This window comes from Triticum dicoccoides, chromosome 2B (genome assembly GCF_002162155.2).
Source record: "Triticum dicoccoides isolate Atlit2015 ecotype Zavitan chromosome 2B, WEW_v2.0, whole genome shotgun sequence".
NCBI classification, from domain to species: Eukaryota; Viridiplantae; Streptophyta; class Magnoliopsida; order Poales; family Poaceae; genus Triticum; species Triticum dicoccoides.
The window spans coordinates 525,892,536-525,905,720 of record NC_041383.1 but is presented as its reverse complement, the minus strand read 5'-3'; the positions used below and the strand labels follow the sequence as shown (position 1 = coordinate 525,905,720).

At 44.4% G+C, this 13,185-nt stretch overlaps 1 protein-coding gene across 2 annotated transcripts; it reads right to left on the bottom strand.

The window, feature by feature from the left end:
* Nucleotides 1-6,111: 6,111 nt before the first annotated feature.
* Nucleotides 6,112-9,232, bottom strand: LOC119364626 (DNA-binding protein MNB1B-like). Of its 2 annotated transcripts, none has more exons than XM_037630114.1 (8): nucleotides 9,043-9,232; nucleotides 8,868-8,945; nucleotides 8,645-8,785; nucleotides 8,500-8,557; nucleotides 8,365-8,409; nucleotides 8,210-8,281; nucleotides 7,889-7,974; nucleotides 6,112-6,471 (listed from the first exon to the last, which is right to left on the bottom strand). In XM_037630114.1, the coding sequence occupies exons 1-7, from the start codon at nucleotides 9,102-9,104 to the stop codon at nucleotides 7,921-7,923; spliced, it is 510 nt and encodes a 169-aa protein (XP_037486011.1). In that variant the 5' UTR covers nucleotides 9,105-9,232; the 3' UTR covers nucleotides 6,112-6,471; nucleotides 7,889-7,920. The 2 variants fall into 2 exon arrangements, with proteins under 2 accessions (XP_037486011.1, XP_037486010.1); XM_037630113.1 differs by having other exon boundaries at nucleotides 7,903-7,974; nucleotides 9,043-9,231.
* Between the last annotated feature and the right edge of the window lie 3,953 nt (nucleotides 9,233-13,185).

Below are 13,185 nucleotides of genomic sequence, written 5' to 3'. Positions count from 1 at the left end.
TACATAGCTGCTTCGAAAGCAGCAAATGAACAAGTCTGGATGAAGGAGTTCCTATCCGATCTAGGTGTCATACCTAGTGCATCGGGTCCAATGAAAATCTTTTGTGACAATACTGGTGCAATTGCCTTGGCAAAGGAATCCAGATTTCATAAGAGAACCAAGCACATCAAGAGATGCTTCAATTACATCCTCGACCAAGTCAAGGAGGGAGACATAGAGATTTGCAAAGTACATACGGATCTGAATGTTGCAGACCCGTTGACTAAGCCTCTCTCACGAGCAAAACATGATCGGCACCAAGACTCCATGGGTGTTAGAATCATTACAATGTAATCTAGATTATTGACTCTAGTGCAAATGGGAGACTGAAGGCAATATGCCCTGGAGGCAATAATAAAGTTGTTATTTATATTTCCTTATATCATGATAAATGTTTATTATTCATGCTAGAATTGTATTTACAGGAAACTTAGTACATGTGAGAATATATAGACAAACAGAGTGTCACTAGTATGCCTCTACTTGACTAGCTCGTTTATCAAAGATGGTTAAGTTTCCTAGCCATGGACAAAGAGTTGTCACTTGATGAACGGGGTCACATCATTGGAGAATGATGTGATTGAATTGACCCATCCATTAGCCTAGCACGATGATCGTTTAGTTTGTTGCTATTGCTTTCTTCATAACTTATACATGTTCCTATGACTATGAGATTATGCAACTCCCGAATACCGAGGAACACTTAGTGTGCTATCAAACGTCACAACGTAACTGGGTGACTATAAATATGCTCTACAGGTGTCTCCGATGGTGTTTGTTGAGTTGGCATAGATCGAGATTAGGATTTGTCACTCCGATTGTCGGAGAGGTATCTTTGGGCCCTCTCAGTGATGCACATCACTGTAAGCCTTGCAAGCAATGTGACTAATGAGTTAGTTGCAGGATGATGCATTACGGAAAGAGTAAAGAAACTTGCTGGTAACGAGATTAAACTAGGTATTGAGATACCGATGATCGAATCTCGGGCAAGTAACATACCGATGACAAAGGGAACAATGTATGTTGTTATGCGGTTTGACCAATAAAGATCTTCGTAGAATATGTAGGAACCAATATGAGCATCCAGGTTCCGCTATTGGTTATTGACCAGAGATGAGTCTCGGTCATGTCTACATAGTTCTCGAACCCGTAGGGTCCGCCGCTTAACGTTCGGTTTTGATGTACCGAAGGTTGTTCGGAGTCCCGGATATGATCACGGACATGACGAAGAGTCTCGAAATGGTCGAGACATAAAGATCGATACATTGGATGACTATGTTTGGACATCAGAATGGTTCCGGGTGAGTTCGGGCATTTACCGGAGTACCGGGGGGTTACCGGAACCCCCCGGGGAGTGTATGGGCCTTATTGGGCCTTAGTGGGAGATAGGAGGAGGAGGCCTGGTGGAGCCCCCCCCCCCAAGCCCAATCCGAATTGGGTGGGGGGCTGGCCCTCCTTTCGTTTCCCTCTCTCTCCCCCTTCCTTCTCTCCTACTCCAACTAGGGAAGGGGGGAAATCCTACTCCCGGTGGAAGTAGGACTCCTCCAGGGCGCGCCATAGAGGGCTAGCCCTCCCCCCTCCTCCACTCCTTTATATAAGGGGGAGGGGGCACCCCATAGACACACAAGTTGATCTCTTAGCCGTGTGCGGTGCCCCCCTCCACCATAATCCACCTCGGTCATATCGTTGCAGTGCTTAGGCGAAGCCCTGCGCCGGTAGCTTCATCATCACCGTCCTCACGCCGTCGTGCTGACAAAGCTCTCCCTCGACACTTAGCTGGATCGAGAGTTCGTGGGACGTTACCGATCCGAACGTGTGCAGATCGCGGAGGTGCCATACTTTCAGTACTAGGATCGGTCAGATCATGAAGACGTACGACTACATCAACCGCGTTGTCATAACGCTTCCGCTTACGGTCTACGAGGGTACGTGGACTTCACTCTCCCCTCTCGTTTCTATGCATCACCTGATAGATCTTGCGTGTGCGTAGGAAATTTTTTGAAATTACTGCGTTCCCCAACACTCGGAGCTCCACCACCAGCACCACGCTGACCACGCGGGAGGTTGCCGTGATGTACATCAGCAAGGGCTCCTTCTTAGAGGGCGTGGCAAGGATGGGTGCGGTGGAGAGCATGCGCTTGAGGTCATGGAAGGCCCCATCCGCCTGGTCAGTCCAGTCGAACACCATCGTCTTCTTCATTAGCAGATAAAGGGGCAGGGCCCTCTCCCCCAGCCGGCTGACAAACCAACTAAGAGAGGCCAAGCAGCGGTGAACTTTTGGACATCGCGCAGCTGAGCAGGCTTGCTCATGCGCTCGATCGCCTTGATCTTCTTCGGGTTGGCCTCGATGATGCGCTCCAAGACGAGGAAACCAAGGAGTTGGCCAGCTAGCACGCCGAAGATGCACTTATCTAGGTTGAGCTTGATCTGGAACCGATGCAGGTTGGCCATCATCTCCTTGAGGTCGGTTAGGAGGGTGAGTTGCTGCTTAATCTTCAGCATGCCATAGAGAAAACCGATACTGCATGTGCAACGTATTTGATGAGCACTTCTTTTCCTCCCGAGGATAAAATCTTTTCCATCCACCCTTTCACCTTGTTCCAAACTCTTTCCTTAAGGTATCTGAATGCTCGTTTTTGCTGCTTCCAACATCTGTAGGCATACCCAAATATTTTTCAGACAAACTTTCATTTTGAACATTAACGATATCTTTCATACTATCTTTCACTTCCTGCATGGATCTCTTACTGAAGAAAATCGAGCACTTCGATAAATTCATTTTCTGCCTAGATGCATGGCAATAGGTTTCCAACAATGAAGATACCAGAGTAGCACCCTCACTACTAGCCTTGACGGACAGCGGGCTATCATCGGCGAAAAGTAAATGGCTTACTAGCGGAGCCGTTTCTGCCACTTTGATTCCGTCGATTGGCGATGACTCATTCTGACTTTTAAGGAGGCACGAAAGGCCCTCTACTTCCAACAAGAATAGGTAAGGTGATATCGGATCCCCCTGCCGAATTCCCCTTGTAGGTGTGAATTGCTCTAGTTTCCTCCCATTAAACAAAATTGAGAACTTAATTGAGCTCACCATCCTCATTATTGTATTAACCCAAACTGGTGCAAAACCCAATTTGGTCATTATAGCATGCAAATATTACCACTCCAGGCGATCATAAGCCTTCATCATATCGAGTTTCAAAGCACATAAACCATTATTCTTTGACTTGTCATGTTTCATAAAATGGAGGCACTGCTCGTAGGCCGAGATGATGTTATCAGTAATGAGCCTCCCCCCAACAAAGGCCGACTGTTCCTCGGATATGATCTCTGGAAGGAAGATTTTTAATCTATGTGCCAAAACCTTAGAAGAAATCTTATAGAGCACATTGCAAAGGCTTATAGGGCGGAACTGTGTCAGAAGAGTTGGGTTCGTTACCTTAGGGATAAGGACCAGAATTGTATCATTCAACTCATCCACTTCTTCGCCTCTTAGGATTTTTAAGATAATCAAAGTAATCTCGTCTCCGCACATGTCCAAGTGCCTTTGAAAGAAGTGTGCGGGGTAACCATCTGACCCTGGCGCCTTAGTAGGAGCCATTTGAAAGAGTGACGTCTTCACTTCCTCCTTAGTATATGCCAAAGTCAGCTTTTGATTCATCTCATCGGTCACCCTACAAGGAACAACATCGATAACCCTGTCCATGTTTGATGTACCCTCTGAAGTGGAAAGGCCGCGATAAAACGTCGTAACCACTCTCCATCTCATTTGTGTCCGCTATTGTGGTGCCATCTTCCCTTAGAAGGGTTTTTATTTTGTTCTTCAGACGCCGTCTGCTGGCGTGCAAGTGAAAAAAATTGGTGTTTTTGTCTCCTGCCGCCATCCAGGTTATGTGTGTCCTCTACCGCCACATCACTTCTTCCCTATGATACAACTCGCCCAGACGATCCTTGATTTTTACTTCTATTCGAGTCGGTTCTGTCCTGCCAGGATCCGCCTGAAGCCCCTTCCAGCTCCAAGTTCAGCCGCTTAATCTCGGCCTTGACATTACCAAATGTGGATTTGTCCCATCGTGTAAGGCCCTTTGAAAGAGCATTAATTTTCGCTTCTCGATAAACGACTGTCAACCTCCACTGCGTCTCACCCGGGAATGTGACAAGAGCATCAATGTGATAGTCAGAGTAACCAAAAGTTTCCAACTTTATTGCATTATTCCAGAAAATACTTTATTGCATTATTTCAGAAAATACCAAGACCACCACTTCTATGAGAGCTACCAACAGCATAAGAATTATCATAGCCTAGTGTACTTGCTAAGCTTTCTACTCGAACTTTTGACAGCTGAGTTTCTACTATGCAAAACACCGTCGGAGCAAATTGCCTCGCGAAGCCACGAAGCTCTCGAACTGTCTCAGGTTTGCCTGCCCCGTGATAGTTCCAACAGAAGATACTCATTGAGCCCGGCGGGGCTCCTCGTGGGAGCCTGCCAACTCGCTCTGTAAGTTCGTCGTTTTCTTGGGTGACGTCCCCTTCTTTGGTTTCTTCCTCTCACGAGGTGTGAGGTATGGAGGGGGTGGAGGCGGAACCGAGCCTGTATTCCCATGCTCAGCGACTTGTTCTGGCATATAACCTGTGCATGCACGTCCCCCTGTTTCTCTTCCATGTCCGTAGCAGGTGCATCATCAGAGAGATCAAGCTTTTTCCTTGCTGATGGTTCTGATTGTCCCGGCTGCTGCGGCTGGTCATCTTTCTTCGCCACTGGGTCAACTTTCAAGGGGCTTTCAGCAGTATCATGCAGGTCTTCCTCCTGCAGTCCCGCCTCTTGTGAAGAGCACTTTCTTGCACCATTGGTGCCTCCACGTCTTCCACCCCTAGCTTTGTTCCACCTCTGGTCCAAGTGGAGTTGTTGTTGCTATTCTGGCCGAACTGATTAGACGGGAAGCTCCTCCTTGTGGCCACCATCCATTCCCCGTATTCAATTTCTTCAGGACCATGGATGCCATTGCCGCACTCCTCTAGAATATGTTCCATAATACCGCAGACCTCACAGAAGTATGCGATTTTCTTGTATTTAACTGGAAGAAGTAACCTTCTCTTTTATGTCCAGAGGAGAAAAACGAACCAGAGGTTCAGCAACCTTGATCTTTGCGCGCGCACGCACACAGTTGCCCTCAAACACACTGGAAGGATTCATCTCAACACTCTTAACCTGACCGATTCTCCGTGCTAGCTGATCCACGATAGGCTCCTTACGATGAAGCTCTGTGGTGGCATGGATCTGTGCCCACACGTGCACACGATCAAGCTCGATCGCATTCGGTTTATCTCTTCCATCATATTCCTCGATGATCACCATGAGACCTCTGAAGATCCAAGGACCTTGGTGCATAACTCTATTCCAGTCACCAACACAAAACATCTGAATGACGAAGAGGTTGTCATCGGCCTTGCGGATCTTAGGATCATAAGCCAGACACCAGATGAACTTCATCATGGCCTTGAAAGATTCCGCACTGAAGGGTTTCTTAATGTTGACCTTAGCAACCGCAAGCCAGCAGGCCTCTTTAGCAAATTGGGAGATTTACTCATCCCCAACGATCACATCGTCTAGTTCAGATTCCTTGAGCTTCATATTCTTCATCGCCGTCTCCAAATCGACTGCGGTTTTTCCCTTCCTTCTGCCCCCTAACGATCCTCCAGGGACTCCGAAGGATGAGGAAGCCGCGATCATTGTCGATCCAAAACCCTAACCCCCGCACGCCGTTCCCGACGGAGGGGGAGACCAGGTCAGGGGATGGGAGGAGTACAGGAAGACCTCAACGGCATCGTAGAGTCACCAGAGTAGAAAACCCTAGGCGGGGCCGCTCACAAGCGTTTGTTTTTTACTTGCCACAAACTTACACTGCACATTCTGGATTAGAAGATCTGGGCCGGCGTAACACTATAGCCCATGACGGCCACACATGGTCAATTGGATTTCACACACCTAAAAAAATCCCCTCAAAAAAACCCCCAAAAAAAAAAGCAAGCAGAGTTGTTTCTCTCTCAAAAAAAGCAGAAATGTTGGGGAGTTTCAGCGAGTTCTGAATTACTATTTCCATAGTTAAATACTGCAACGTACATCTCACGCGGTTAGTAATACATAATACAACATGCCCCCTCTTGGTAGGGGTCAGCCCCTTGCATTCTCACAATGTCATCACAGGGCTTAGTAGTGAAATAACTTAACGGCCATTCAAATTTACTAACCAAACATAACAATATGCAAAAGACTTCAACATCTAAAGCCAGGAGCACAAACATATTTTAAACTAGTATTGTCCATATGGCAGCTTGAACTGCACCTGCATCTCAACCCTCCAAGTGCCGCCCAGACAGAATCAGGTTTTGTGGAGTTGGTTGCAGTAATTCTGCCATCTACCAAGACATTTCTGCAAGCAAACAAATTTGTGTTGAGCCTGGCATCATGTTCCATACTAAGGTTCTCACATGTAAATAATTCTGCTCTAACATATAAAAAGTTTCTAACTCGTAAAGATTCAGTTACATTTTTAAAGAGTTTGACTTTCTCATATGCACATGGCAGTTAGCAACAAATACATGCCAAAAGCAAATGAAACTGCTATATCAGTCATGTGTGGTGATGTTCAAAGGATGATATTTTCGATACAAGATGCACGCAATAGCAAAAGAGCACTGTTTTCTTCTACAGAACAGAAACACAAAAAAATTAATCACCACTAAGTTTAATTCCTTCTTCCTTGCCAACTACCAGGCCAAAACAAAGTCGATTCCAATAGCATGCCACCTACTGTATAACCATGGCATGATGCTCAAATAAGCTAGACACTGCTCAATGGTATTGCACCAACATAAACCAATGTGGAAATAATAAAAACAAACTTCTACTGCACATGCATAGAAAAGCTGACGAAGTTATATCGATTTTTGCATGAGAACAGCACAAGTTAACTTGAAAATTGTGAAAATTATATAAAAAATTTACCCAAAGCTGAATCGTTTCAGCATTACTGAACAAAAACAATAGAGACACTGAACGAACAATATCACCTTATTTATGCTGGTACAAGATCAACTTCTTTTGTTGACAATCATGTTCACATGTTTTTGGCTACATATAATCCCAGGCTTCAGGTTAATATTCAAGTCAAGTGAGAATTAGGCTCACAGACTAAAATCAGGAGCTATGGTACCTACTCCCTCCGTTCCTAAATATAAGCTTTTTTAGAGATTTCAATATGGACTACATACCGATGTACATGGACATATTTTAGAGTGTAGATTCACTCATTTTGCTCCATATGCAGTCCATATTAGAATCTCTAAAAAGCCTTATATTTAGGAACGGAAGGAGTAACTCATTGTGGAAATTATAAAAAAGGTTTATCCAATCAAAAGCTGAATTATTTCAGCCTGTTACTAGATAAAACCAACAATAGAAACATTTAGTGAACAAGAATAGAACTAAGTTATTGTGCCAGCACTCATTCTACTTCTATTGCTGACAATCATGTTCTCCTGTTTTTCGAACATATGATACCATCGGTGCCTCCACAGGTAATACTGAACTTTCAAGATAATCAAGTAATGTGGGCCTGACTTTGTATTAACACGCACATGAGAGGCTCGGAGAGTAGAAAGCAGGAGCGTATGGTATCTAACTCATAGCCATATCTATAAATCTAATAACTAGCTAGTTCAGAGATTAATCAAATCCATACAACAGACACCTTATAGAAAACAAAACAAGAGAACATGCATTTTACCTGCTAATTGAGTAACCAATCAAAAAGATACACAGACAGCAAAAAGAAAAATGCAAATCACCTATTCAAACACACCTTAGAGATCTTGGCTGTTCACATTTTCAGATTCATCATCTTGTCCGTCATCGCGAGCGTCAACTTCAGTGTCTATAAGAGAAATAAATCTATAAAAATAAGCTGGATCAACATGAAAGAAAATTAAATATGCAAACACAAACAGTTTAATTATCCTTTCAACGAAAGGTAAAGTAGATGAGATTATCTATTGTTGTTGGAAATAATATATGTGATGAAAGAGCATTATTATATCTGCAGAGGATGCTTAGCTTAGCAGGGTAAAGTCATCTAAAGATAGGTAAAACCGCTAGGCCTTTGTCTCAACCTTCTTGAACTCATTTGCCTCGGCAATGAGTATTTTGTAAACACGTGCAATGGCCACATAAGGGGCTTTGTCCTGCAACACAGATCCATCCATGTATGTATCATCAACAATAAATCAGCACGGCAAAAGTTACAGAAGATTAGAAGCTCGCTTACTGAATCGCTAAAGGATTTCCAGTTTTCAGTAGCTTTCCTTTTAATCTGAAAGTTTTCCACGAGAAACAAATTATCGATTCATCCACAAAACAATGGAAAGAAATCTGTAACGAGGCATTGAAGGATCGAACTGACAGCATCTACGGACGGCTTGTCACAGACGCCTTTGAAGTTGTCCATCCAGAAGTCGTTCCTTACAAAATAATGGTCAAATCAGCACCGTCCAGAAAAGCAAGAAACAGAACAACAATCTGAAAATGTGTGGAGGATCAAATCTCACTGGTAGGTGAACAGGGCGAACTGGGCGAGCTGTTCATCCAACGGCTTCTCCGTTGCAATGCTCATCACCGCCAACCCGCGTGTAACATCGGAAAGGTCATGGGTCTTGGGCTTCTGCGCACCATTGCTCTTCACCGCCAACCTGCGTGGAACATCGAAAAGGTCATGGGTCGGCGCACCAAAATTAACCTCTATTGCATCACACAATTCGATTGGATTCTTACTTGCCCTTGGCCTTCTTCCCCTTCTTGCACTTGGTCGAGGGCTTCCGCTCCTCCGCTCCATCGCTCTTTGCTGCCGACCTGCGTAGGAATCCAAGGTTATGGATCGGCGGCTCGACGCACCAAAACTAGGGATGCCTCTTGCATCACAGAAACAAGATTCAGTTTTGATTCTTACTTGCTGTCAGCCTCGTCGGTGGCGGCGGCGCCCGTGGATGCAGTCTGCTTGCAAGCAGTCATGTCTGAACAACAGATGAGATCGGCACCAGGCGAAGCCAGGAATCGAGCGCCTGAGTTGAGGAGTTCCAGGGAAAGGAAACCAGGAAGACCAGAGGCGAGCTGCAGCTAGGGCATAAAACAGATCGGGCCAAGCGCCTCTTTGTCCTTAGGTCAGGCAAATACTGGGCCAAATACAGCCAAGGCCTTATGGCTCTCTCTGTCAGGAAAAAAGTAAACAAATTGCGGCCCGTTTTGACCTTCAGAGGCCTTATTACAATCATGATAAAACTTTAGCACACGGATGTACGTGCGGGCTGCTGGGCTGTAAATTTGGGACATCAGATTGTGCGCGCGGAGTTTTATCACACGGATGTACGTGCGGGCTGCTGGGCTGTACATTTGAGACATCAGATTGTGCGCGCGGGCTGCTACAGGTGAGGCCGCCAGATTGGGCATCGTGTTTTTTGCATCTCGAAAACCTCTTTGTCGCTCCAACGCGTACAAAAACTACTTTGGCGATGTAAAAGAATTATACCGCGCCGAGGTTAGAGATGCTCTTATCTCTGTTTTTACTTTTTCCCGCATTACTTCAATTGGTTTTTTCTACGCCTGCGTCTACTTATGTTATACGGAGTACTATATACACGATGGAGATCATTTTTCTACGCCCGCAATCATTTTATTAATTATTCACAAAGACCTTATAAAGTGGTACATCAGATAATCTGAAGTTATCATCTTAGCAACAACTGTTGCTACTCCTATCCACTTGATGAAAGGGTGCTGATAGTCCGAGCCCAATACGAAACTGAAAGTGCAACTATCCCTGGGTGGTTTTGGTAATGATTAACAACATATAGCTCATTGAACTAATGCCATTTCAAGATAAATATTTCAGGAAAGTTCAATGATTGGCATGGCATGGATTAGGACCGTGGACCCCTCAAAATGCTAAGGACAAAAGATTGGCTCAAGCTCTAAAGCTCAAGACTCTACATTCTCTATTTTTAATGATCCAAGATCACATTGAGTCTATAGGAAAGACAATACTATTAAAAAGGGATGAGGTGTTGCTTAATGTCTTGCTTGCTCAAAGTGCTTAGTGATATGCTCTAAAGCCCTCAACCACTTTCTCATATCCACATATGTCCCAAACTAAAAGTCAAACTCGGCCCACCCGATTTGATCCATCCGGCGCCACCGAGTTCATTTGATATAGCCACTGCCAAAAACCCTAGTCACTTCGGTCTCACCGATAGGGATCTCGGTCTCACCGAGATGGGGTTGCAAACTCTCTGTTTCCCTTCGTAACGTTTCGGTCTAACCGAGATGAGCGATCGGTCCCATCGAGTCTGCAATGCAAACTCTCTGTTTCCTTTTCGTAACGCTTCGGTCCCACGGAGACGAGCGAATCGGTCCCACCGAGTTTGCCTGACCAACTCTCTGGTTAGCTTATTACCAAAGTCGGTCCAACCGAGTTTGTGTAATCGGTCAAACCGAGACTACGTTATGCCCTAACCCTAATGATATCGGTCTCAGCGAGTTGACATGTCGGTCCCATCGAAATTGCCTAACGGTCGCATTATGTACTGAATCGGTCCGACCGAGTTTTCTGATTCGGTCCCACCGAGTTTGGTATATTGTGTGTAACGGTTAGATTTTGTGTGGAGGCTATATATACCCCTCCACCCTCTCCTCATTCATGAGGGAAGCCATCAAAACGTGCCTACACTTCCACTACTCATTTTCTGAGAGAGAGCCACCTACTCATGTGTTGAGACCAAGATATTCCAATCCAACCATATGAATCTTGATCTCTAGCCTTCCCCAAGTTGCTTTCCACTCAAATTAGCTTTCCACCAAATCCAATCCTATGAGAGTGAGTTGAGTGTTGGGGAGACTATCATTTGAAGCACAAGAGCAAGGAGTTCATCATCAACACACCATATATTACCTTTTGGAGAGTGGTGTCTCCTAGATTGGTTAGGTGTCACTTGGGAGCCTCCGACAAGATTGTGGATTTGAACCAAGGAGTTTGTAAGGGCAAGGAGATCGCCTACTTCGTGAAGATCTACCTTAGTGAGGCAAGTCCTTCGTGGGCGATGGCCATGATGGGATAGACAAGGTTGCTTCATCGTGGACCCTTCGTGGGGGAGCCCTCCGTGGAGTCGCACAGCCGTTACCCTTCGTGGGTTGAAGTCTCCATCAACGTGGATGTACGATAGCACCACCTACCGTAACCACGCCAAAAACATCCATGTCTCCTATTGCGTTTGCACTCTCCAATCCCATCCCTTTACATTCTTGCAAGTTGCATGCTTTACTTTCCGCTGCTCATATACTCTTTGCATGCTTGCATGAATTGTGTTAAGATTGCTTGACTTGTGCTAAGTTGATAAAATCTGCCAAGAACTAAAATTGAGAAAAGGTTAAGTTTTTATTTGGTCAAGTAGTCTAATCACCCCCCTAGACATACTTTTGATCCTATAATTGGTATCAAAGCTTTGGTCTCCATTTGCCTTGATTTTCATAGCTTTTGGTGATCATAGCCTTGGTTTCACAACCTAGGAGAGTATGGCGTCTAGCGAGGGAAATTACCACCATAGAGGTTCTTACTTTGATGGTACTAATTTTGCTAGTTGGAAGCATAAGATGAAAATGCATATTCTTGGACATAATCCCGTCGTTTGGGCTATTATGTGTATTGGCTTGCAAGGTGAATTCTTCGATGGGAGAGAATCGAACCGTGAAGGTACCGCGGAAGAGTTGAAGATGCTACAATACAACGCTCAAGCTTGTGATATCCTCTTCAACAGATTGTGCCCCGAAGAATTCAACAAAATCAGCCGCCTTGAGAATGCAAAGGAAATTTGAGATACTTTGATTGATATGCACGAAGGTACCGACTCCGTCAAGGAATCCAAATTGGATGTGCTTCAAAGTCAACTTGACAAGTTCAAAATGAAGGATGGTCAAGGTGTAGCTGAAATGTACTCTAGGCTTGCTCTCATCACAAATGAGATTGTCGGCTTAGGAAGTGAAGAGATGACCGATAAATTCATCATCAAGAAGATCCTAAGAGCCTTGGATGGAAAATATGATACCGTGTGCACATTGATCCAAATGATGCCCAATTACAAAGATCTCAAGCCAACGAAAGTCATTGGAAGAATTGTTGCTCATGAGATGTCACTCAAGGATAAGGAAGAGCTTCACAACAAGTCAAGTGGTGCTTAGAAAGCCTCATGTGATGCTCCTACATCACCAAGTGAGAAACAAATCTTCAATGAGGAATTGAGCCTAATGGTAAAAAACTTCAACAAGTTCTACAAGAGTAGAAGCAAGGAAAGAAGCTCCAGGTCAAGGTCCTACAATGACAAAAGATCTTTGAGTCGTGAACACAATTGCTACAATTGTGGAAGACCCGGACACTACTACAATGAGTGTATGACTCCTTACAAAAGGAGAGAAGATTCACCTAAAAGAAAAGTAGAAGAGAAGAATCACCACCAAGAGAGAGGAGGAGTAGAGATGATCGTTATGAACGAAGAACCTTCTGGAGAAGCAAGGATTCGGAAAGGAAGGTCAAATCATCAAAGAGTTACACAAAGCGAAGACATCAAGCTCATGTTGGTGAATGGGTATCCGGCTCCTATGACATATTTGACTCACCAAATGAAGGAATTGGAAGATGCTTCATGGCTAAAGGCCCAAAGGTATCACACACCGAGTATGTTGACTTCAATATTGATGAAGATGACTTGTTAGGTGATGATGATTTACTTGTTGACAACTCTAGTGATGAATACTATGATGGAACGTCAATTAATCATGCTAAACAAGATAAAACGAATGACAATGATAAGGAGAAGATTGAGCGTCTAACTAAAGAACTAAATGAAGGAAATATGCCCTAGAGACAATAATAAAGTTATTATTTATTTCCTTATGTCATGATAAATGTTTATTATTCATGCTACAATTGTATTAACCGGAAACATGATACATGTGTGAATACATAGACAAACTTAATGTCACTAGTATGCCTCTACTTGACTAGCTCATTAATCAAAGATGGTTATGTTTCCTAACCATAGACATG

What these genes read in the sequence shown, in the direction of transcription:
- LOC119364626 (XM_037630114.1), bottom strand. Translation starts at nt 9,104, where the DNA reads ATGACTGCTTGCAAGCAGACTGCATCCACGGGCGCCGCCGCCACCGAC. An exon ending in ACCGACGAGGCTGACAGCAA is followed by an intron (nt 8,946 to 9,042) that starts GTAAGAATCAAA and finishes ATTCCTACGCAG; the next exon opens with GTCGGCAGCAAAGAGCGATG. An exon ending in GGAAATCCTTTAGCGATTCA is followed by an intron (nt 8,282 to 8,364) that starts GTAAGCGAGCTT and finishes TCTGTGTTGCAG; the next exon opens with GACAAAGCCCCTTATGTGGC.